Source organism: Rutilus rutilus (assembly GCF_951802725.1).
Source record: "Rutilus rutilus genome assembly, chromosome: 7".
Taxonomy (NCBI): domain Eukaryota; kingdom Metazoa; phylum Chordata; class Actinopteri; order Cypriniformes; family Leuciscidae; genus Rutilus; species Rutilus rutilus.
In genome coordinates, this window is record NC_140221.1 from 45,060,948 (window position 1) to 45,086,346 (window position 25,399).

The 25,399-nt window shown below is 37.7% G+C and overlaps 2 protein-coding genes across 3 annotated transcripts in view; one reads left to right on the forward strand and one right to left on the reverse strand.

Annotated features, from left to right (window-relative positions):
• LOC311293500 (ras-specific guanine nucleotide-releasing factor RalGPS1) overlaps positions 1 to 25,399 on the forward strand; it is a 145,612-nt gene that overhangs the window by 70,037 nt on the left and 50,176 nt on the right. The gene's annotated exons all lie outside the window — the stretch shown is intronic.
• angptl2a (angiopoietin-like 2a) lies at positions 18 to 17,454 on the reverse strand. Its single transcript, XM_084414420.1, has 5 exons — positions 17,006 to 17,454; positions 10,004 to 10,946; positions 5,455 to 5,648; positions 2,546 to 2,816; positions 18 to 2,024 (listed from the first exon to the last, which is right to left on the reverse strand). The coding sequence occupies exons 2-5, from the start codon at positions 10,920 to 10,922 to the stop codon at positions 1,825 to 1,827; spliced, it is 1,584 nt and encodes a 527-aa protein (XP_084270546.1). The 5' UTR covers positions 10,923 to 10,946; positions 17,006 to 17,454; the 3' UTR covers positions 18 to 1,824.

Sequence of the window (25,399 nt, forward strand, 5' to 3'; positions counted from 1 at the left end):
AAAAGAGCTAAACTGCAGTAGCTGTACAACATTTATTGGAACATTCTGTAAGTACAAAACACAACCATACTTTGCGTTGCAAAAACAAACTCACTCATTGGCCCTGTTTTGGTCGATTGGATCACAAGTGGACGATGTTAAATACAGGTGTAAACGGGGTCTATAACGTTTTGAGCTTGTTCTCTGGTCGTGTTCATATGTAAATTGCAGGAGCTTATTTCGTCCATTAGATTGAAAGATCTGAAAAAGCCCATAGATTTATCCTCCCATAGACCCTCCCCTCGAAGAAATCAGGACAGAAGTGCAATGGACAAAAGAGACGGATTAAAACACCCGGTGTAAACAGGAATGTGTCTCCCTCATCTAGGCTACTTGTGATCCGATCGACCAAAACGCATTTTAATACCAGATGTAAACAGGGCCATAGCTTCTACTGTTTATACAGATGGTTTCCAAACAGGACTCAAATGAGTGAAATCATTCATGGACATATGAATGCTGTTACAGTACATTAAAATAGTCAGTAATATACAAGACCGACATCTTTTGTGATGCTTGCAGAGGCTTTGTGTTTGTGGTTTAAATGTCTCTTAATTTGCAACTATAGGTGCATACACAATGACTAGGTTAAATTTACCTCTAAATGTTGGCAGAATTTTTATTGTTGCCTGAAAAATCCCTTTAAGATGTCAAAAAATCCTGTGTATAGTCCACTTGTTGCAACAGTACCCATCATTAAAAGTCAATGCTACAGTATAAACAGATCAGATAAGGAAGAGACCTTGCATTTGTGCTACTAAAATTAGCCTAGTCATTGAAGTTTTCGGAGGCTTCGCTTTTGGGATTTAAATGTTAGTTTAGCCAATTTGCGTCTCTTTATTTACAATTTAGCATGTAAATAGGTGCATAAACAATAACTAGACTAAATTTGAGTTTTAACACTAAAAATCCCTTTAAGATGTCCAAAATGTAGTTCGCTTCCCAGGGCAGAGTTGCAATTTACCCTTTATTGGAAGTCAATGTTATAAACAGATCAAATGAGGAAGAGACTTTGCATTTGTGCTACTAAATTTAGCGTCATTGACGTTTTCAGAGGCTTCACATTTGTGATTTAAATGTGTTAATTTAACCAATTCACATCTCTTAATTTAGACAGTAAATAGATGCATACACAATAACTAGGCTAAATTTACTTCTAAATGTTGAAGTTTTTGCATATAAATTCCCCTTTAGACGTCCAAAGATCCTGTGTAGTCCACTTCGCAGGGCAAAATTGCAACGTACCCTTTATTGAAAGTCAATGCTATAAACAGATAAAATGGCATGAGAACTGAATAATTCGAACTGTTTAAATCCCTCCGTTAGTACACAACATATTATGTTTTATAGCACTAATGTAAACTTAAAATAACAGTTCTCTTCTTCAAGGTTAGACTTCTTACAGTGAAAATGTGGTTCGGTGCCTGTTAAGATCAGGTAAACATACTGACTATATCCCCATTTTAAGCGCACTTGTAATGACGCACACGATGCTGTCCAGCTTCAGGTTCATCTGACTGAAGATTGTAAAGTTTTCTCGCATTTTCACTTGCTCTTCATTGTCCACAGCGCCTGGGCACCATTGGGACCTCTGTCTCCAGGAAACCCAAAAAGTCGTCTCTCCTTCATGAAGTCATATTTTTGGATTTTGAATATGTATGACTGCATATTAGGAATTCATAAGACTCATAACAATCAATACAAAAATAACATTAACATTGCACTATTTACAACGTCTTTTGAGTTACGGCATGTTAGATTAGCATTTTTCTTCACATGATGTTTCTAATGGAAAGTGTTGGGGTTTGGCCGGATCATCATGGTGACCTTCTTCAAGGAATATGAGCCACCGCGGAACTCCGCCCAGTAAACTCCATCCTGGTAGCGGCTGCGGTAATGCCCACCGCGGTACCACACGCCATTCAGGTTCGAGTGGGCGCAGGCGTTGTACCACCAACCACCCTTCTGATAGTGGGCACAATTTCCTGTATGAGAGGAAATGAGGTGTGAGTAAGTGAAAACTGTGACTTATAGAATGACACACTGTTACACATTGATTCTATTTAGAATGCTGCAGTGATGATGTCATTTTGTTTGCAACCCGGAATTTGGAATCATCCTGGTTCGCTTTACTTCCAGCCAGTTGGCTTTTGGATTATTGCAGAAAATAATCTCAATGAACAACAAAAGTTTATGACCCTTGCACGTTTTGTTCGTCAATATAATCTTCACAAATGAATTTTGAAGCCTTAATGACTAAGTAAAAAGCTAAAGTTTAGCTGTAAAGAACTACACTACAGTTGCATGACTTCAACAAAATCCATTAAATCCATTGACTGCATTTTTGAACTTCCAGTTCCATCATTCTGAACTCGTTTCTGAGTTTCATTACTCATTTCTGCAGCACTGTAGAGTTAGTACATTTTTAGCCCTTAGTGGACAATGAAACTATGCAAAGATCTCTGTATAGAAGTTGGTTGTGATAAGGACTGAATTCCTCTGATACCTGTGTACGCGTCATGATCTCGGTCTAAGGTGGTAAACTGTTTCCCGTTGTGCCAGGTGAGCGAATCTCCGGCGTTCCCATGGTAACGGCCCACCTTCAGCTTGTAGAAGTCCGCCTCTGGCTCCAAACGGAAACTGGCGTATTCTGCGAACGTCTTTCTGCCGGACCAGTCTTCGAGTGTCACTAGTAGCTTATAGTTGGCTTGGTTGGTCAGCCAGTAGATGTTCTCCAAACCAAGCCAGTATTCACCATCGATGTTCCCAAATCCTTGCTAAATTAGAAAAGAGAATTATTATTTTTTACATTTTTTATGTTTTATGTGATTCTACATACATCTAACTAAAGTTAGAAAAGTGAAATCATAATCCACCACCCCTTAAATGAGAAAAGCATCAAATAGACATTACAATAAGTAGCAAATATTTTATTCGATTCTACATTCGAATTTATTACACCATAACATTTTAGGCTTCAAAGTAAATGATGAATGAAGAATTTTCATTTTTGGGGCGAACTATACTTTTAATGTTTTTTTAAATTAATATGGAAATATGAATGAAAAGATACTCTAAATAAGAAATCAAAACTGCCAGTAGGTGGCGGTAAATGTCTTAATGAGTAAGTCATTGAATAATTCATTATATTTGTTGAAACTGCTGATTTATTCAGGAATGAAGTAAATGGATTTAACAACAACCATTAAAGGAGAACTCCGGTCAATTTTAACATTGAGCTATTTTTTTTGTACATTTGGAGTGCTGTCAGTACAGAGAACAACGACAAAAATCGGTGTTGCCTACACCGTGTTATCCTCTTTTTAAAATTTGCACCCTGTTGACTTCAATGGGGCAAGTTTTAAACCTGCTTTTAGCCTCTTAACATCATTGATGTGTCATTACAAGTGCACAGGTCATGTGAGTGATTCCTTCGGAGTGAACGCGGGTGAATCTGACTGCAGTAGATGTGAAAGATATGAATAAAAATGATGTTTATTCAGCCAGCGCAAATACCTGTATTTACTCGACAATCGACTACTGTGGACTTCGACCGAAAACAGGATGTAAATACAGGTATTTGCGCTGGCTGAATAAACATCATTTTTATTCATATCTTTCACATCTACTGCAGTCAGATTCACCCGCGTTCACTCCGAAGGAATCACTCACATGACCTGTGCACTTGTAATGACACATCAAGGATGTTAAGAGGCTAAAAGCAGGTTTAAAACTTGCCCCATTGAAGTCAACAGGGTGCAAATTTTAAAAAGAGGATAACACGGTGTAGGCAACACCGATTTTTGTCGTTGTTCTCTGTACTGACAGCACTCCAAATGTACAAAAAAAATAGCTCAATGTAAAAATTGACCGGAGTTCTCCTTTAACCGTGCTAAAATGAGTGAAATGTCTGATGCGAATAGAGTTTTTTTAGAACTGGTTGTGCTGTAGAAATCTCAGACTCTTCAGCAGGATTCTTTATGCTCAGTTGACTTACAATAAACAGAACAAGAACTGGCGGAAACCTCTTGATTATCAAATAAACTGTAAATCTTAAAGTTCTACAATGCTCTTTCAAAACACTTTGCCAGATCCTGAATCCTGCCAGGCGATGACATTCAAAAGACCTCCTCCGACATCGTACACATGTGTTTGTATTTAGCGGTCTCGACATCAGGGTTAATCATTCATTCAGAGGAAACAGGTCTGACCACAGTATCTAAAACACCTGAGAACGTATGCAACTCGCTGTCGGCGGACAGAAATTACACGTTATGTCAGAGACAAGCCATCTCAACACCTAGTGTAGCGTCACAGAATTTATTGATGCATGTAATAAATCATCGCTCCAGACTGCTGTTGTGTTAGTCATTGTTTAAAGAAATTGTTTAACCAGAAAAAACAATTCTGTCACTATTTCCTCACCCGCAAGTCGTTCCAAACCTGAATGCTTGTTAGTTTTTCCATGGAACACAATGGAGAAATTTTACAGAATCTTTACGCAACATTCACATTGCATTCAAATTCTAAAGTGGCACATTGATGCTTCATGCAAGGTTTGAGATCATTGATGCCAAATGCCATTTTATCCTTTTATAGCGTGACAGATGTGTTCACTATGAACTGTCCTCAATTCTATGAAAAATTCCTTCTTGAATTTATATTCTTGAAAAGAAAAAGAGAGAGAGAGAGAGAGGAAAAAGTTATCGGTTTTATGAACGGATCTTCACTCGCTAGTGTTTCACTCACAGTAATGTTTTGATCAGCATCATTTTTAGCTTTATTCTTATTTACTATTCATGACTGGCTACCCAAAAACTTGTGGAATATAAATGGTTTGCATAAAAAAAAAAAAAAGTTTAGTGCTTTTTTTTTTAATATAGTCATTAAAATATTTCCCATGACACTGGCTCTTTACGTCTAGTCCTGATTGTAATTCCGGGCTCTAATGATATCGACAGAGTGTTTTCGTCAGACAGTGTTTTTGTGGACAAAGCCCAGGAAAAGCCCTGGCCCTAGTTTGGAAACCTTGCCCATCTTGCATAACCGAATTCCATTGACGTTTGAAAAGCAATGAGTTCAGAAATTGCAAAAACCTGCAGTTTGCTGAGAGTCTGACCGGTTAAGACATTTTGTCATGGAAGTTTCTCCATGCACGAATGGCAGGATCTCAGAGCAATGTGTGTTTCATTACGTTAACTAACCACGACTGATGGAAGTACTAGGGGAGTTCATGCTGTTATCCAATGATACAGATCAGAAGCATTATATTAAATTTTAGCGGCGCTGAGCGGTGATGTATGCATGCATGAGCTCATGATCACATCGTCTTTATTTGCGTGATCTGTTTGTTGGTGTTCGACATTGGCAGAAAATGTTTCTACACAAGTAAATGAACATAAACATGTTTCTGACCTTATATGTCTCCCAGTTTCGGAAGAAGTTGACCGATCCGTCCATGCGTCTTTGAATGACGGTCCAGCCGCCGGGGTCGTGTCTCTGGTCACACCAGACCTGCATCAGTTTGTTGGTGTTTTCCAGCTTCAGTAGATACATGTTGCTGTTGGTGTGTCCTTCTTCTAGAGCATGTAAGCAGTCTTTGAACGGTCCTGTATGGAAAACAAACACGTGCGTTATTGAATGCATGGTTTTTCTCTGTCTACAGCATCTCTGAATTTTATGTTGAAAGCAATTCAGATTTGTGGTTAAAGCTGCTATTTATTACATGCGTACATCACTGTTTCTGAGACCAGTTTGCCTTTCTAAAAGAACAGAATTGCGAGAGAGCCACATATTGATTAGTTCTTGGCCAGGACCTCCAGGAGCTTTTTTTATTTTATTTTATGATGGTTTCCATTGAGTTTGATGTGTTTCAATTGTGTTGAGGCTATCTTAGTATATCTTATGGGTGAACATCGCATGTTTATTAAACGTATTGTATGCATGAGCCTGTAAAATGCCATTTTTGTCATCACTGACTTCATACCATTAACTTAAGCCATCATCTCATTGACAGCACTTGTGCAACCATCGTTGTGAATGCTGTTAGTTTTTCCATGGAAAACAATAGAGAAATTTCAAAGAATCTTAAGTTATGCCTTCACGTATAATGCATTTTAAAGAGATTGATAATGTAAGATAATGCATTAGAATATTTGGAGATTCCTTTTTACATCTAAAATTGGTTTGTCTGTTAATGCATTATACTTTCTATATGTGTAATAATGAATAGATAATTATTATAATGTTATATTATATAGTTACAATTATTCATGAGACCATACAATGCTTTTTTTCAGGTGCACTACAAGGCATAATTAATGCATAAAACTACTTTTATAAAGCATTGTATATAAAGGCTTTTAGTTAAAAGTAAAAATGGTAACAAGTTACTTTTGCTACATTTGTTACATAATTAATTTTTTCGTTTGTAGTCATTTGAGTGCTTTTTCTAAATGTTACCAGAGGAGTGGATATAGTCATATGTTATTTGACAGCACTTATGCAACCGTTGTAGCTGAGATGTTATTTCCTCATCTGGACTCATAGGTTTCCAGCGGCACATTTGAGGCAATTCTGTTTTCATTATGACTGCATGCTCTCCCCAACGCTTTGTGCGTCGTAAAAACTGCCCTAAGGAGATGGAAAATCAACTAGATAATGAACACGCAGTCTCTGCTTCTGACCGCTGTGATTTACAGAACCTCAAGCTTCCCTGTAAAGGTGTCTAATGAGCTAACAAGCTTCAGTCCAAGAGCCAAATTACACTTTCGCCAGTGCTTCTGTTCTCACACGGGATTCTTCAGGCTATTGTTTCCATATCTTCTGGCCTCTTGGGGCTCTGAATGTTAATGACTGTTAAATTTGGTGGAAGATGCCTGGATGAGGGCTTCTGTTGAAGTAAGATCATCACACCAATTGGTACCTTTTAAAAACAGACAGATTGCATTCAGATTTTCACAAAAAGTCTTGTAGGTTTGCATAGTAGGTTTAGCTTTCTCATTGAGTACCAATGCAGTAACTTCACAGGGACTAGAGATGGGATGCGTCTTAATTTAAACATTGTAGGTCTTTTTTTCCCCATTTGTTGGTCTTATGTGTCTGCTGTGGATGCATTGCAGGAGATAAAAAAAAAGTGAGATAGAAAGTGAGCTGTTTGCAAATGCAATTTATACAAAAGCAGCTGTGAGAAATGCATTAAACTATATTAGGTTTGAACATGCAAACTGTACGTCATCGGTCGAGATTCACTTCCACGAGTCAGGCCGGATAGATATAATACTCGTACTCTAATAAATGTACCAGATTATAGTGAGACATTCATCTGAGGGTCAGCCGGTTTCAGAGAACATTCATTGAAGTTTCAGTCTAAAATTACCCTTCATCTTTTGTCACGCTTGTTGATTTTCTCCAAAACGCACTAGAAAAATACATTGGAATCTAATTTGTCACAGTTTGTGTTTTGATTTGACTTTTCTGCTTTTTGTCTTTCTGTGACGGCTGTTTTGACATTACATTTCAGATTAGGAGTTTTATTGCTGAATAATAATCAAGCATTACGAACTCAAAAGGGTAAGACTGGAATCAATCTGCTTGTGACCGGATCATTTTCCAGACTATTGATGAGCAAGAAGCTTCTCATCTCGTGAGTAAGAGCTACTCACAGTCTGCGCTGAAATCAGTCATCTCTTTTTGAAAGGAGCTTCTGTATTTCTTTCATTTGCTTTGAAGTTTTAGATGATTGTTCATCAGCCCTTTTTTACGCATTGAAGGACTTATGCGAGTCGTCTTGCCTCGTTTTCAATGATGTTTAAATGCAATGCATAAATGGCACATATATTATCTCTCATAGTTCCCCCCAAAATCCTTACAATTAAACAAGCTTCTTAATAGCTTTTTTGCATTATGTGCCACAATTGAGTATCAGGCCTGTTTTGATCCACCAGAATGATTTACATTGGAAGTTTTCCATTCTCAGGCGTTTTCACTTGGTATTGGTTAAAAGCATCTGTTAAATGACCGATGTTTTACATTTATGCATTTAGCAGACGCTTTTATCCAAAGTCACTTACAATAGAGGAGCAATCCATAATGTATATTTTGCATATCATTAAATGGCATTTATGTGTAGATTTAGGTGTAAACAGCGAGTTTCTCTGCACACAATGTTGCCGACTCTTCTGTTGCTTGTGGAAACTAAGATTAAATGTGTCGTGCATTTGATAAAGTAGCAAGTAAGTATTTTAAAAGCTGTATTACTGATGCAGTGTGGGACATTTATTAGAATCGTGCAGTCAGCTGACACATTACATGTTGTTAAGTGTCCATGAATCTGTTAAAACGAAGCACATTAGCAGTTCTTTGTTGTGGGCGAAAATCTTGCTAATAACTTCCAGAGGCGTGATTTAATGGCATGCTAAAAAGAAAACAGGACGACAAGATGAATTTACAGACGACTGCAGTGGATGGAGAATGGATGTGTGTTTTGGTGATATTGTGAGGAAGATTTCAGGAAAGTTTGTATAGATTTACAACCACAACCACATACCATCACCCCGTCATTCACATTCTGCATTTCATTTATACTTCCACACTTGAGCTCCCCAGTTACCTCATATAAATCCCCACATACTTAAACAAACCTCTTAAAGCAAAGCACAGATCTCACTGTAGAAGTTTGCCGGATGGTGTCTGGAATCCCCCGTTTAAGGACTTTAAAGTGGTTCGTGTCTTGCAGGGTTTTCCTCCAAAGATTAATGTGAACTCTTAGTTCAGAAGATATGTTGCCAGATGATTGTGTTGTAATGGGACGGAGGCCAAGCTCTCTGGCGTGATCATCGGCAGGGAAATCCACGTGTCTCCATGTTGCTTGTGTCGGTGAACCTTTGAGCTGTTTTCTTTGGAACCACTGATGTAACCAAACCACTTATGCATATCCATACTTATTTATCATACTCAGTGTGCAAAAGACAATTAACCTTGTAAATCTGCTGAAACGCTGCAAGAGAAGGAAGACTGCTGGCTGTGTAATGTTTAGATGTTTCTCATTAGTCACGCTGATCCTGTTGCGTACACAAAATGCTTTGCAGAAGTTTGCCTTGTGGAGACTTGCGTCATGATTTTTGTAAGGGAATGTTTTTCTTGAACATTTTCTGTTCTTTAAACATTTGGAGAGCATTTGTAAATATCAAACAAGCAATTCCACAATACCAATACTGTTAAATTTAAAGTAAGTGAAAAAAGATCAAGTCATTTTATAATTTACATTGGAAAAACAGTCAATTTTTTTTTTTTTTTTTATAACTTTTTTTTTTTTTTTTTTTTTTTTTATCAGTTATATGCATTATGGTTATATTTCTTATGTTATGTTGTTAAATGATTGTTTATTGCATTATTTTAGTGTTTCCATGATGGTGTTTTGTATTTGTGTATATGACACTGTGCACCTTCTATATATTAATATGGTAACACTTTAGTTTAGGGTCCAATTCTCACTTTTAATTGTTGCTTATTAGCATACATATTACTAGGATATTCACTATTTATTAGTACTTATAAAGCACATATTAATGCTTTATTCTGTATGACCAGATTCTCCATCCCTTAATCCACCCTTAACAGCTACCTTACTAGTACTCCTTACTATTAATAAGCAGTATTTAGGAGTTTATTTAGCCAAAAGTCATAGTTAATAGTTCGTTAATAGTAAGAATTGGACCCTAAACTAAAGTGTGACCATTAATATTTCCCCCAGCTTGTGGAAAAGTTACTTATGAGCTTTGATTCATCATGTCTTTTTTCTTCCCCACCTGTGTTTTTAAGGTTGTTGTCATATTAACATTATCAGTTCATATATTGTAAATTTTTATTTAAAAAAAAAAAAATTATGGTAATTAATCTATGGTAGCCACATCTGTTTTATTTACTGTCAATTTCACAGATTGTTTGTGGAAGAGACACTCACCTGAGGGTTTATCTGTTGAGAAGCTGTGTGTTTCAGAGGCTATGGTCGGTAAGGTTGGTGGCATTGCTTTGGCGTTTTGGTCACTCTGGATCTCATTGGTGATCTGGTTGTGGTTGCGCGTGTAGGTCGGCGGGTGGAAAGGCCTGACGGGGGAGTGCTGGACCGGAGGTGGAGGTGGTTGTCGATGTTGAGGTGTCTGTGGTGGTTGTGCCGGGATCACAGGAGGCTGGTAAGGTCGTGCTTGTCGTACAACAGTAGCTCCACCACCTCCTCTTCTGCACTGCTCCTCCAGCTGCACTATGCGCGCGCTCTGGTTGCCTGCTAGCGAGGCCAAGTGCTGGTATTTGTGCTCCAGGTCCCGAAACCGTGCGGTTAGATGCTGCATCTCTGACGTGTGATTCAGCACGCGGTTCTCCAGCTGAGAAACCTCCAGCGCGTTGTCTCTCTTGCGTATGATCTCGTGCAGCAGCTGCATGTAGAGCTGCGTCACTCGGGAGTTCATGTTGCGCGACTCCTTGCGGAGGAGCTTGACTTCGTTCACCACACCACCGTCCACCTCCACCAGCTGCTGTAGCGTCTCGATCTGACGCCGCTGCTTGTGGAGCTCTCCGTTCAGCAGCTCCAGCTCCTGCTTGTTCACGCGGTTCTCCAGTAGGGCTTCAGGCTCTTTCGAGTTCACACAGATTGCACCTGTGGTCTTCCGCTGAGGCACGATGAAGGTGTAGGAGCATTTGTCCACGTCAGAGGCGCCGGGAGGGTCCGGGGAGCGTTTGGATCGACCGGCATACATGAACTCGCTTTCAAGGACATCATCTCGGCTTTCAAACTCCTCAGCGAAGCCGATCGAAGCAATGTCGGGTCTGGATAGGGTGATGGTCAGCAGGGCCAGAAGAAAACGCTTCAAAGTGACGACAGTCATGACTCTCTGAGATGTGTCTCTGTGCTGGAACACAATCAAATAAGAGTTTATTGTATATTCTCAGTAGGAATATTTATTTGTATCCCCATGAAAAGTCATGTATGTATTTATAAGGATTCTCCCATGCTTACACAGGATTCATTTATTTGATCAAAAATACAGTAAAAACAGTGAAATTTGATTCCTATTTAAAATAACTGTTTTATATGTGAATATATATTTTTATACTGTAATTTATTCCTGTGATCAAAGCTGAATTTTCAGCATCATTACTCCAGTCTTCAGTGTCACATGATCCTTCACAAATCATTCTAATATGCGGATTTGCTGCTCAAGAAACATTTTTTATTTTTATTTTTTATCAATGACAACAAATATGCAATTATTTCTAATAATCAGAGTAAGGACTTGATCGCAGTAAGATATTTTACATGACACAAGCAAACCTCTTCACTCCAGTTTACATGAGATTTTCATTATTTTGATTATGCTAAGTGTGGTTATTTTTACCACCAATATTTGCATACCCCACAGCACAAGTGATGAACTCACGTAGGCTTATACTCATCAAATGCATAACACATTTCTAATATGGAAATATTGAATATTGTTCAGCGCCGTGATGAATCACTTGCAGAACTTCATCACTTTTTTTCCAGCTGATGAACGATAAAAACATTGACAGCCAATCAAAATCCATCCTGCTTTAAAGAGCTCGAGCATTTAAATCGACAGACCAAGACCAGTTTTGACATGACAAAACTGCAGCGTGTGCTTATAATAAACAGAACAATATCGTCTGCTGGTGTGGACTCAGATATAGTTATCGTTAGTTATCTTTATGGTTATTGTTCTTGCAGTAAGATATTTACATGACACGAGCAAACCTTTTCACTTCCATTAATAGGAGATTTTCATAATTCTGATTATGCTAAGTGTGGTTATTTTTACCGCCGTTATTTACAGACCCCACAGCACAAATAATGAACTCACATAGGTTTATACTAGCCACTGTTTTAATCTAATTTCATCAAATGCATAACACATTGCCTCATCGACACGACAGCCATCGGCACTGATCCTTAACAAACCCGTCTCCACACCGGCATGATGACTCCGATCTTCACCCAGATGGAACTGGATAAATATTCTGAATGTTCTGATCCAATCTGACTTCTGACCTGTAATGCCTGAATCATAATCATACACTGTTCATTCATTGAGTTGATCCAGAGGAGAACTGGCCTCCGACTGAGCCTGGGTTCTCCCAAGGTTTTTTCCTCCATTCTGTCACTGATGGAGTTTTGGTTCCTTGCCACCATCGCCTTTGGCTTTTGGCTTGCTTAGCTGGGGACATTTAATATTCAACAATATTATTGATCTTCCTGCATTGACAACTGAGCTGGATGATGATATCACTGTTTTCTCTAGAGTGGCTGTATATATAAACAAAACTAAATTAATAACTTTTTTACAACAAAACTGAACCATCACTGAACTATGACACTATTTTCTTCTAGATCTGCTGTACAGCAGAAAGAAACATTGTTGCATTATTTTGCTGTTATCACCGTGAACCTGCTTTGAAACTATCTATATTGTAAAAAGCACTATAAAGGTGACTTTGACTTGTCTTGACATTTCTAATATGGACAGATTGGATATTATTTGGCGCCGTGATGAATCGCCTTTTGAACTTTCATCACTTTTTTCCAGCTAATGAACGATAAAAACATTGACAACCAATCAGAATCCATCCCTCGAGCATTTAAAGTGACAGACGAGTCGACAAAACTGCAGCGTGTGCTTATAATAAACAGAACAATAGCGTCTGCTGGTGTGGACTCTAATATAGTTATCGTTAGTTATCTTTATTGTTACTGTTCTTGGTGTGAATGAGCCTTAAAGTCTTTAAGTCTCTATGTTTTTAGGCTTTTATTATGAATATGTTCTCCTTACTGTTATCTATGAGCTAAAGTGTGCTGCCAAAATTCGCATTTAGAAGATATAAGCATTTAAAACTTACAGACTCTCACTTCCGCCAATATGGATCAGTGATTTTGATGACATCACTCTGCACTTCAGCTTCTCATTAGATCTTCTGTCCAATCAAATGCTCTCTAGAATCTTAAGCTCCGCCCCCTACATTATAAATAGACGCTGAAGCTGCGGCTGAAATCGGTCACTTGTTCACACATTCACTGTTTTCTAAATGGTGAATGGCACAGTGCACTATATAGGGGACAGGGAACAATTCAGACAGTGTAAATATGCTTTCCATCGGGGCGAATGAAGTCTGGTTTCACATTAGTGTCACGAGAGCCATCGCAGCTCCGGTCCAGAGACACGATACACAGAGCGGATCATGTGATCGAGTCGCCGCTGACCAGAAAACGTATCGGACCCGTTTGAACTCTGCACAGAATGCTGTATTTTAAAGCGATATGAAGGAGATTAGGAGGAGAAACGGTTAGAGATCAGGAGGAAACTGCGGCTTTAATCGAGCTCAACGGCTCTGGTCGAGCTGTGATACAGACTAAACGCTATTGGCTATTTAAAAAAAGGGGAGGAGCTGTTCGATTTGGCTTCCCATGCAATCTTAAAGCAGTTGGCTAATTCAGATCTAATGCAACAGCCTGTCTGACCCATGTGGTCATACTATTAAAAAACAGCACAGACAGAATGCAAGTTTACATCCTGTTTGAAGTGAATGTCATGTGAATCCTTTTGTTGAATGAACTGTTCATTTATCTGAAAGCCATTAGCTAATGAAACATGTGTTAAAAACACGGTGCCTTGGAATGTCTTTGGTGATTTTCCAAAGAACAGGTCTTTTGTGCCCTGGTAAAGCATCTGTAAGTAGTGATTTAGCAGATGCTTTTATCCGAAGTAAATTACTCTACACCATTAGAATTACCCAATTAATCATGCCTTGCAGGATTTAAAGCTAAACCCGTTTGATACCAGTCTAGATCTTTAAACACTAGGCCACACTAGTGGTTTTGCTATGCACAAGTTTGTGTGTTTTACTCCAGTATTGTGTCATTGAATAATGGATAAGCAGAGAGAATTTTCAGACTGAATCTCCGGCACCACAGCAAATTAACTCATATTTTAGTTGTGAATGTAAGTTTGTTTGCCCAGTGTACTCTGATTCACACACAAATGACTCTTATGAATCGGTTCTTTTACAAAATTATTCAAAAAGAACCAAATGCACAACAGATACTGGTGAATCTTTCGCTGAATGAACTCACTAAATCTGTACTAAATAGTTGATCATATGACAACCTGCAATTATATTCATTTATATTAGTTTTAATGCAAATATTACATTTTAATGAAAATAAATGATTTAAACATTATTATATTAATTTTTGGCAGGCATTAGTGACATTGTAATGGTAAAGTTAAATCATGTTAATTTGCTCACTGACCGATGCGTTGAGTTCATTTAGGGAATGATTCATCAGAATTCAGGTTCATAAAAGTCAGTTGTTTGTGAATCAGATTACACTCGTAGTGCATATACGACAAATATATGATCTCTGTTCACACACCATATGCAATTCTCTCTTCTTATCCCAAAACGCAACTCAGCCATAGTTATCTAAAGCATTAAACCTTTAACTTTTAACACAAAACTGTAAAATCTGAGGTGCATTTGAGTCTCTACAAAGTCAGGCAATACAGCCTGAACATCAGATCAAATCCTAAGAATGCTTTACAAAGCATTGATAAGTTATATAGCCTACACACATGCATCCAGATGTGCGCATGCTATCAGTTTTAAGTTTTCCTAGATAAATGTTTATGGATGGTTAATGTCAGATTTAGTCTTTTTCTGTAATCTCTGAGTCATAGATTTACACCCTAGGACTGGAATGCACTAATTCACTGATGGGAAAATCGATCACACGCAGTTCCTGGTGTGTTGTGTGTGTGTGTGTGTGTAGAGAGTCTCCCATAGCAACGGACTCAGCGCTCCATGTTTTTCATTGTGCTCATTAGTAAGTGCGTGCTCCTTCCCACTCGTTTCAGGGATCATTTCAGAGACCAATACTGTACGTAGAGCCCTAAAACATTAGGACTCTCACAGGGAGGTGATTTAGCTGGGACTGTAGCTTATCACTTGATATAAAACAACAAAAATATTTCCTTATTTTTAATATCTGAATCACTTCGCCTTGCGGTTTGGACGGAATGGACAAACAAACATTCATAGCCTTGAGTCATCAATGGAAAATATATTCCAATCAACCGTAAAATAAACAAGATTGCTCAAGACACTCAGCAAGGATCCATAACCTCATGCTACAAACATGCATGATGAATCATATATTTATTTTATTTTTTTACTTAACTACATAATGTTTGTTGTTGTTGTTGTTGTGCATTTATCTTGCCATTGATTCAGGAAACGGGTCTGTTGGATATTAAGACTTTTCCAAACTTTTATTTCATTTCTGCACTGAATTCACATTTCTTCTTCTTGTTGATTTATGAGCCTTTTCATATATTTAACACATTTAGTGTAAAGATAATTTGCATTATGGCTAACCCTTTACATCTTGTCAGTATGACCATATTTATGATTCTCCAACTAGAAAACAAAAAGAATGTCCTTGTCGAATTCAGAATTGTATAAATCTGCGCTTGCTAATTGTGATGTCATGTCATATCAAAATGCCCAGTTAGAGGTTACTTGCTTCTATCGCATTAATTATTCTTCTTCAATATGCGTGAGATGCTGTATGTTGGCGTCATCACGGATGAAGCTGCACATGGATCTGTTTTGCTGTTATGAGCGTTGCCAAAATCAGCTCCATAGAGTCGAAGCATGTGAATGCAGAATTACATCATTGTTAAGAATTCCAAATCTGACTCGCATTTCACAGATTTAAAATCTGATTCCAATGAAAGCTGACTGTGATGATGTCATAGTGGGCTTCCTGCTTGAGCTGCTGATGTCATCGGAGTCTCCGCTTCTCTCCGTCTCAGATTTCTGGATCATTTTCAGCATGCATTAACAATAACTTTCTATTCTTTTTCTGCAGGCTTGCAAGCGCTAGGATTGTCTTAGGAAATGCAAGTATAGTCTTTACTTTGAGACTGAGAGCGTGTCTATCGGGCACAAATCCAGCTCAAGGGGTTCCAGTGTGTGGCGGTGGGATGCATTTGTACAGGATTTTTAATTCATTCAAAAAGACTTTTGAGTCATTTGTGGTGTTTGTTCTCAGATATAGCTGTGTGTTCTTTGAGAAAATGCAGCAAATCCTAAACACATTTTGAACTGATTTTATAGGTGATTATGTAACTCATAATTAGGTAGTTTTAAAGCTCTTGTTGAAACTAGATCTACGTAACGTGCTAACCTCGAATCCTCCAGTACCCGAATGCGTAATGTGAAGTTCAGCAGTAATTGTTTCTGTGGAAAGTGTGAGGATCATTACCAGTTTCACTGCAGTTCGGGACACGCAGCTTCACTGTTCATGTGGAACATTCCTCAATTATGCATTTATCTAACATTTATCTAACAGTTTGATGAGAATATTGTGCAAATTTCTGCTTTTATATATTTGCATGTATGAGTTTGGCAGATGCCTGTAACCTTGCATTTAATCAGTTTATGCATTTTCTAAGAATTGAACCCATGACCGATGTTGCAAGCACTACGCCGCAATGTACAGTTCTACAATTTTCTAAAACCCTAAAAGTCAGGTGAATATCTAGTAAATATAATTTTGTCGTAACTGTTTATTTCTAAAATATTTAATCGAAATGAAATAAAATACTTGCTTATGATTTGAGCGTCTGCTCAGTGAATACGTGTAAACTGCTCTTTGAGTGCCATCAGGGTTCATCTAGGAAATTACATTTTCAAATTTCCAGATCTGGCAAAGAATAAGATCTCATGCAAACTCATGCACATTTCTACAATGGATATGCATAAGCTAAACTGCCATTTCTCCGCCAGTCTATGAATTTTCTGGGTCTATGTAACAGAGTATAAAAGTGAAAACCAGAGACCACGACTGATTTGACTTCAGTTAGATGCTGGTTTATAATCAAACTGCTCTTACCAGGATAATGTGCTGAAGTTGCCGGGCTTTTTCTCTCTCTCTCTTTCTCTCTCTCTCTGCTTTATCCTTTTAATCTCTGTCCAGGAAGGTTGGATGTTGTCGTCCCTGAAGTGAAAGTCATCACCGATCCGCTACTGTCCTTTCTGTCCTATTCTGTCCCTCTTAAGTGTGTCTCCTGTTGCTGTCATATGATGATGGGTGACAGACTCATTGTGTGTCCCGGTGTAAATCGTAGTTTAAGTGCAGTTTAAGTTGGTCCGTGTGTCCCAGCATGTGTCTGCATCTCCTGTGAGTGTCTCTGTCCAAACGATCCTCTGACTGTTCAATGTTCAGAGTGACACTTTGATTTAGAGGGAGACGTCCTTAACTTCCACTCATCCGCACGGAAAACACAAGGAACACACTGCTGTCTCTCTTTCCCTTCCTCTCTCTCTCTCTCTCTCTCTCTCTCTCTCTCTGGTTTGTGGTAATTCTGTTGTTGTTTGGTGGCTCCGCCCCTTTCCCCGCCCCCTTGCACAAGAATAATGGTCATTTCTAAGATGAACTATTGATATGGTAAAAGTAAACAGTTAAATATCTCTTCACCTCTGTTCATCTATTCACACACGTGATTCCACCTGCTTGAATCTGAAAAGAGGCATCTTTAAAACATAAATCTTTTTTCTTTTTTGGTGTTTGTTAAGGCATATTGTTGCGAGACCGTACAAATATAAAACAAAACCAATATTATGAAATACACTCATAAAAAAGGTTTCAAAAGGGGGTTTTCAAACATTTCTGTTTCCCCAAATAAACATTCAGTAAACAAACTCTTAAACAAATGCATTAAGTTGAACCTAATCAATTTTAGTTCAGCGTAATGCATTTGTTTAAATATAGCTAAAATCTATTGTGTGCAACCACTTACCATAATTCTTTTTATTAAATTCAACAAATCATTTTTTAACATCCATGCAATCTTTCCATTCCACAAATGGTTCTTTATAGTTGAAAAACATGTTTGTTTTTTAAGGACTGATCACGGGAAGGTTCTTTGGGGAACCGAAAATGGTTCTTCTATGGCAAAACAGTGAAAACACCCTTTTGGAAGCTTTATTTTTAAGAGTGCAGTTATTAAAATAACCTTTTTTTTTTTTTTTTTTTTTTTGTAACAAGAAACCTTTTCCACTATAAAGTAAAGATCTTTATGGAAACATAGATGAGAACATATACTGTGTAAAGCTCTTAGATTTCTGAACTTACATCAGTGGATGAAGTTTGAAAGCCAGCAGAAGTCTGTTTTGCCTCTGTTGAGCTCATTGTGTTTTCTCTGAGCTCCTAAAATATGACAGAAAAAGTCACGTGAGAGAGATTTAGTGCATCCATCTCACTGTGATTGGCTGATTATGCTTTTAATGTCATGATTACCTCCAGTTATTAGACCTGAGTGGGTCAAACTGGTGGAAATGGAGAGGCTGATTACAACTCACCCTCTCAGATTTCATCACTTGGTACATTTAAAAACTAGATGAACTTGAAATGACTTGAAACATTATTAAACATGATCAAATGATTTGTGAGTGAGCTTATAGCGAACACTTAACTGTGTTAAATTAAAGTCACCTCTGTGGTATTGACCATCATGTCTGAATAGACAGTTACTATTAATGATGCTATTTGTGTTCTTATAGTTATTAATTTTGAAGCAATGTAATAAAAAACTGCATACATGAACTAGATGAGACTTTTGTGGATTGATTTGGCCAAATAGTGTGTTCAGTTGTAGTTTCATGCTCATTGTGGACAGACATTGCTTGTTGATGTGAGCTAGTCACGTTCACCTGGTTAGTGCACAATCACCATATGTTTTATTCATGAATGTTTTATCTCATTACTTTTGGGATGCATATTAAGATTGTATCTTGTACATTTCTAATCTAGAGTCCATAAAAAAAACATGCATGTTCATGCATGATCTCACTTCCTCCTGTCTTTTCCAGATGATTGATGGCTAATTAAAGTGTGTGCAGAAAGAGAGGTGATGCGCTGAATGAACTTGAACAGCTCCTCTCAGGAGGAGTGTGTTGTGTTTCAAAGCGTCACCCGTGGCGGCTGGCGATGCGGTTTCCATTATGTGCGTCTTAATGCCAGACCTCGTGACCGGCTGTGTCTCCATCAGCACAGTGATCCTCCCTGTTTGGGATTCCTGGGAAATGATCAGCAGGAATGCCTGCTTTACTCAGGTGTTCATGCGAGCAGCTGCTATCGTCACTTGGCATTTCAGCATCACTTCTGAAAGCATGAAGCTTGTATATATCATGCTTTAATGCATTCATGCATGATAAGGGATCATTTAAAAATTGTTTCAGATTTTTCCTATGCATTATATTCTTATGTGAGTAATTATTTGAAATATTAATGTTTAATTGTTAAATATAATTTATTATAACTCAGGTTACAATTCACAATAACACTTTTACAACACATATTATTATTATCAACAACAACAACAATAATACAAATTCTAATATAATTAAAAGTATTCATTTAAAACATAATAGATTAAAAATAATTTTGTGTCCAAACTATCCACTTTATAAAATGCATTTTAAAGCAATTTCTATGTATTTATAATGCTTTATAATTCAACTTGAAAATGGTGTGTTATTGTGAACTGTAACCAGTTATAATAAATTGTTTAATTATTAAAATTATAATGATTCATTTAATAATTACTTTAATTTTAAAAGAATTTTAATGATTAATTACTAGTAATATTATTATTATTATTATTATTATTAATAATTAATAATATATTTCTTTATCATTTCCCATTGCCAGTTCACATTGTGCCTATAAACACTTCTCGTCTTTGTTAAAACCACAGACCGCTTCTATTATATACAGGCTTCATATAAATGATTACTGAAAACTCTTTGGAAATGCACTATAAATGGCAAGTTCACAGTTATTTGCAGTGAATTAATGAGCTGATTCAAAGAAGAGGGATTTGAATGACGGCTAGATGGTGGTCTGGGTTTGTGGAGTAATTACGGGTCAGAAGCAGGCGTTCTGCAAGTGTGTCCAACTGTTTCAACGACCCCTGCGGACAAAAAAAAGCAGACGGCTTATACAGCTGCGTGCCACACACACATTCACACACTCCTCCACCTGTCAGCACAAACACATCTTTTTTTCTAAAGAGACTCTTCAGCAGAGTATCAGAATTCTTACTGTATCTCTATTACATTGTGACGATTGCTCATCACATGGTTAAATCCCACTGACGCAGCTTGAGGGGAGACTTTTAAATACAGTATCTACTCCGAAACTGCATAGCAACACCCTGGCATTATGCACTGATCACATTTTTTGTTCAGAGAGGGTAAAAAAAAAATCTTTTTTTATTTGACTAGAATTGCCGGTCACACCGTGTCTGGATCTGTCCGTGACTAGATTCCTGAAGAAAAGGCTGATGGGAGTTTTCTGTTCCCGCTGACTCACTCATTTGTCCCGCTGTGTGGTCTCTTGCACACTTTCATGTGTCAATCACTCTAACAATAGCATCCTAAGCCTCGCAATCCGCCCGGTGCTCAGGGAAAACTCCACACAAGAGTCTGCTATAAAGGAGACAGTACATGGTATTTTCCAGCATGAAAAGATTTATGCTGAAATTCCACATCTGAGCTGGACTCCTGGGAGTGCACTTGCAATTTGAACCGGCTTTGCTGCATGTTCTCGCTTTGTTCAGTGTAAATCCGTTGGAGAAAACAGCAGCGCTCTGCATGTCTACAGTAAATCTGCCTCATGCTGTTTTGGATAACACAAAAGGACTGTATGTCTATTAATTTCAGGAATCTTTGAAAGTCTATTAGGGAAATCCGATGGGAAAGATTCAGCAAGATGTTTTAGATGTCTAGTGTAACGCAGACAGGATTTTGTTAATGTATTGAGCTCTTCTTTTATTGAATATTGCAGTGTTTATTATAATTGATTTTTCCCTGCGCATCATTATTGAATTAAACTCATGTGCCTTGAACGAACATTTCTTCTTTTCTCTGATTAATGAGGGCGGGGCAACCTGTCACTCACATGAGATCCACCAATAGCAAACCACAACCATTTAATCATTTCCCATTGGACAAAATCAACATTTGTTCTTGTTCCAGAAGCCGTTTCACTCGGATATACAGTACGTCACAATAGAGAAGAAAAGATGTGAGCAACTTCCGTTAATGCTGACTTTAATGGTTAAACAGAAAAAAAGATATTGCAACGCCCATCTTTTATTCAAGGAATAGTTCACTTAAATATGAAAATGCTGTCATTATTTACTCTCCCATAATGTAATTTCAAACCCAAATTGACATGAGTTTCACTCTTCCCTATCTTGCACCCAGCGCAATTGACTTTGTACACCAACGCATGTATCATTCCTATTTTGCACCCGCACACAGCGGACTTTTCACTCGACAAACGCATGTCTGTAAATTAGGGAATGAACTTGCGCTCCCGGGGGCGGTTCAGCGAAAAGAGACGGCGTGTTCCGGCGCAAACGTTCCCTGGTGCTATTTTGCAGTTTCAGAAAACAATTCCGATACACACCAGGAAAAACCTCGTCTAAAGCCAGTTGCGCGCTTTCAGTGGCGCGTTCAGATGCTATTTTAAGGGCGCATGCTTGGCCATAATGTAGTGTGTGCACAACGCGCATACACTTTGCTTCTCTCATCTACACAGACGCAGCAGTTTTTATTTTTGGAAACCATACATTATTACAAGGAAAAATATTCCACACGAGGGAAATCATTGTGGTGTCCATGAAGATGTGAAAAAATAGGCATAAATCTAGCTTACACATTTACCCAAACTTTTATACGCCTTTTTAACCGAAGCTAATTTGGATGGGTTTCTCCATCCCCAACGTCACTTCTCTGTGTTTTACGGCCCTGACGAGAACGTCGGTCTCCTCGGCTGTGAACCGCTCCTGGCGTGCGCCTGGCAAATCCGCCGTTATAATAGCAAACCGCCATGGAACAAGCGTGCCTGCTCTTAAAGGGAATGTGAGATGAGGCTCTGATTGGTTTATTTCACGTTACGCCCAAACCACACCTATGAGTAATGAAGCGACTTCAGACCAACACATTTTAGATTTGCGTCGAGATCTGCCCACAAAGTTACTTGCAAGTTTTATACTTGCGTTTCAGATCGTTAAAGTAGGGCCCAAAGTCAGATATAGTTTTATATGTTATGAGTTTCTTATTTCCACATACAGTGAAAGTGATTTGAGCTCCAAAAATAAAATAATAAGTAGAACATTTAGACTCTCTTTTATGGTGCTTTTTTTTGTCATTTTTGAAGCTCAACAGCTTTTTTGTTTGATCTTTCTTTTGTATTGTGCGTTAAAAGACAATTAATATGCTGTGACACTGATTTAACTGAATTGAGCTGTAAAATGACAATATTTTCAATATGTACAGCTGATTATAGATGAACTTGTTTCATAATTGATTAACTTTGCAACATTGGCACGGTTATTGAACTGACCTAGATCAACAATTAACTAAATGAACTACTATTCATAATCTGAAATATTTCTGAAAGACTTCATTTGATCCATTGTGGATTAATTAGACCATGTCACATCAGTTAAAAAAGACGAATATTTATGAAGGCAAACATGCACTGATTAATCATTCACAATAAGACCAGGAACATGTTTAGAGTAAAATGACCATTTAGGTGTCATGTTAAACACAATGTTGTATCACACTACAAAGGAACAGGCAGTTTTTTGTTCCTTTTTACTAATAAATAAGGTTGAAATGGCTCTGGACTTGTAGCACAAGTCATGATGTGAAGCTTAGACTACACTCGAAGTGTTGGATTGTGCAAGTTTTCCTTCGATGTTCTGCGAATGGGATCATAATTTGGCAGCAGATGCTGTTTTTATCCTCAGCTGTAAAATGGGATGAGGTAAGAGCTCAGACTTACAGTAAATCTAAAAACATTTAGGAAATCACACTGAGAAATGGACAATGTCGTAAAGCAGCGTTGTTTTCTTTTTCCTTTTAGCTTTTGTGGGCCAGTTGTTGAGGGGTCTGTTTCAGGGGTGTGTAGCGCAGCCACACACACACACCTAATGGGACGGGGTTCGTGTTGGTGGTCCTTCTGGGACCGCAGGGGTAAATGGAGAACTGGTTTTATCTCCTCACGTCATCCCTCCCGTTACTGTAAATTATCCAGCATGTGTGCCTGTATCATCCAGTGTTATTTTAGTATTATTTATATACTATTATATGTTTTTTGGTCAGTTTAATGTGTTATTCTGTCATTTTGTTTTTAGTTGTCAAAAAAAAAAAAAAAACTTTTCAAATCAGTTTTAGTCTTATTTCCATTAGTAATTTTAGTACTTCAACTCAAACTAAGTTTTTCATTTAATATGTATATTTTAATTAAATTAAAATTAAATTTGTTTATTTAATGTAACAAATTTTTTTTTAATAGTTTTAGATAAGGATAACAACACTGGCATCATCATGGAAATGTGTTTCAGTAGATTGTTTATTTTAGTAATTTTTTATGGTTAGTGAAAAGGATCATTATTCTTATTGTTCATTTATTTCAGTTTTAGTTTTTAATTTAGTTAGTAATTGTGGTACTTCAACTTTTTTGTTTACCTTTTTTTTGCTAATTTTGTTTTGTTTATGGTCTTCATTTAATATTTTTCATATTGATTTGTTAAAGCTACACTGTGTGATATTTTCCCCCATCTAGCGGTGAAATTGTATATGACTACCCAGTGAATATTAGTTTCTGTTCCTTTCAATTTCGAGGGCGTTTTAACTCTTACGGTGGCCGTATTATTCCAAGATTAACATGGCTTCCAGTTCGACTTCGTCCAATTGCGCCTTTAAAACTATCACCTGTGATCCGTCTCAGCACAGATTTATGTTACAAGGTAAACAATACTTTTCACCATTGACGCGAGGAAAAGTAACGCAAGTTATACTAGAGGTTGTTCTGGCGTTATGCACCACCATGCTATGGTTAGACAAGCAACTATAAAACTTCGAATTTACACAAATAGGCTGAATTACCTGTCGAGAAGAAAGCAGGCAACTTCGGCGTCCGTTTTAAAATCTTTGCTCCTCATGAGCTCTTTCCATCTGGGAAAAGTTACTCCAGTATTGACTTTGGTCTTGCTGATTTGCCTGTCGCGTTGACGTTTTAATTCTCTCTTTCGCTTCCTTGGCGACTCTGCTACATGTCCTCGAGAATAGGCGTGATCCTCCATCAGCAATCTTTCAAATCTGCCGGCAGTCGCGAGTAATCTCCCTCTCGCATTCGTCTCTGAGTCACTGAGTGTAAAACGCGAAAGGCGAAGCTTGAATTTACAGGTATGTCCCTCTTTGGCTAATGTAGTTTCAAGATGGAGGGGCAACATGGCGACCGGCATTCGAACCCCTCACCCGTATGTACTTTCAATGGCAGATTATAAACTTACGAGAATACTTTATTGCTTGAAAGAAATAAATATACATTAATGAGCACATATATTTTTGAAAGAACTAAATGTTTTTTGCTAAGAATCAACTAAAAAAATTACGCAGTGTAGCTTTAATATGTTTTTTTAGTTAAGAAACCAACATGGAACATGCATGGAAATGTATTTCAGTAAAACAATTTCTGTCAAAGAATGGCAGATGGGGGAAGTTAAAATCTTTCTATTTAAAAAAAAAAAGTTTTCTTTTTTTGTTACTTCACTGAATTAACATTATCTTTAATTGTGCTGAATTAAAACATAAAATAAATAAATAAATAAAACTACTTGCATCTTACAATGCAGTCTGTTTATTGTAGTAATTTTTTATCGTTAGTAGAAAGGATCATTATCACTAATGCTAATTAAGACTTGGTGGGGATTATTTTCACATGTGACCACCTGGCAACCAATCATAGTGTGGTATCTGTCAGGAGATAGTGAGCAAAGAAACACACGAGACAGGAGTAGCGAAGTTCGCCATCTTGTTTACTCTTCACGTCTTCTTCGTCATTACACAACACTAAAATAGTAGTCACAACATAATTCACTCATGAACACAACTCATAGCAACTACTTAAAACACCTTATCAACCCCACAACACCCTACCAGTGCTGTCCCGGCCAGGAATAAAATAAATTCACATTGACAACAGTTATTTTAAGTTGTAGTGATATTTTTACTGTATTTTTGATCAGATAAATGCAGCCTTGGTAAGCAGAAGAGGTCTGGTACTGACCCCAACTTTGGAAAGGGAGTGTATAAAACATATTTTATATTCGTTAGTATTTACACAAGTTTATAACGTGCTGAGTGACCCCATTTGCAATGGCGTTCTTTATTACCTGAAGCTTCACAGAACGGGGAAGACGTC

Excerpts from the sequence above, each read along its gene's own strand:
- angptl2a (XM_084414420.1), bottom strand. The coding sequence starts at position 10,922 with ATGACTGTCGTCACTTTGAAGCGTTTTCTTCTGGCCCTGCTGACCATC. Across the intron at positions 5,649-10,003 it reads CTCAACAGATAAACCCTCAG|GACCGTTCAAAGACTGCTTA; the intron begins GTGAGTGTCTCT and ends TTTTCCATACAG. Across the intron at positions 2,025-2,545 it reads AGATCATGACGCGTACACAG|GAAATTGTGCCCACTATCAG; the intron begins GTATCAGAGGAA and ends CCTCTCATACAG.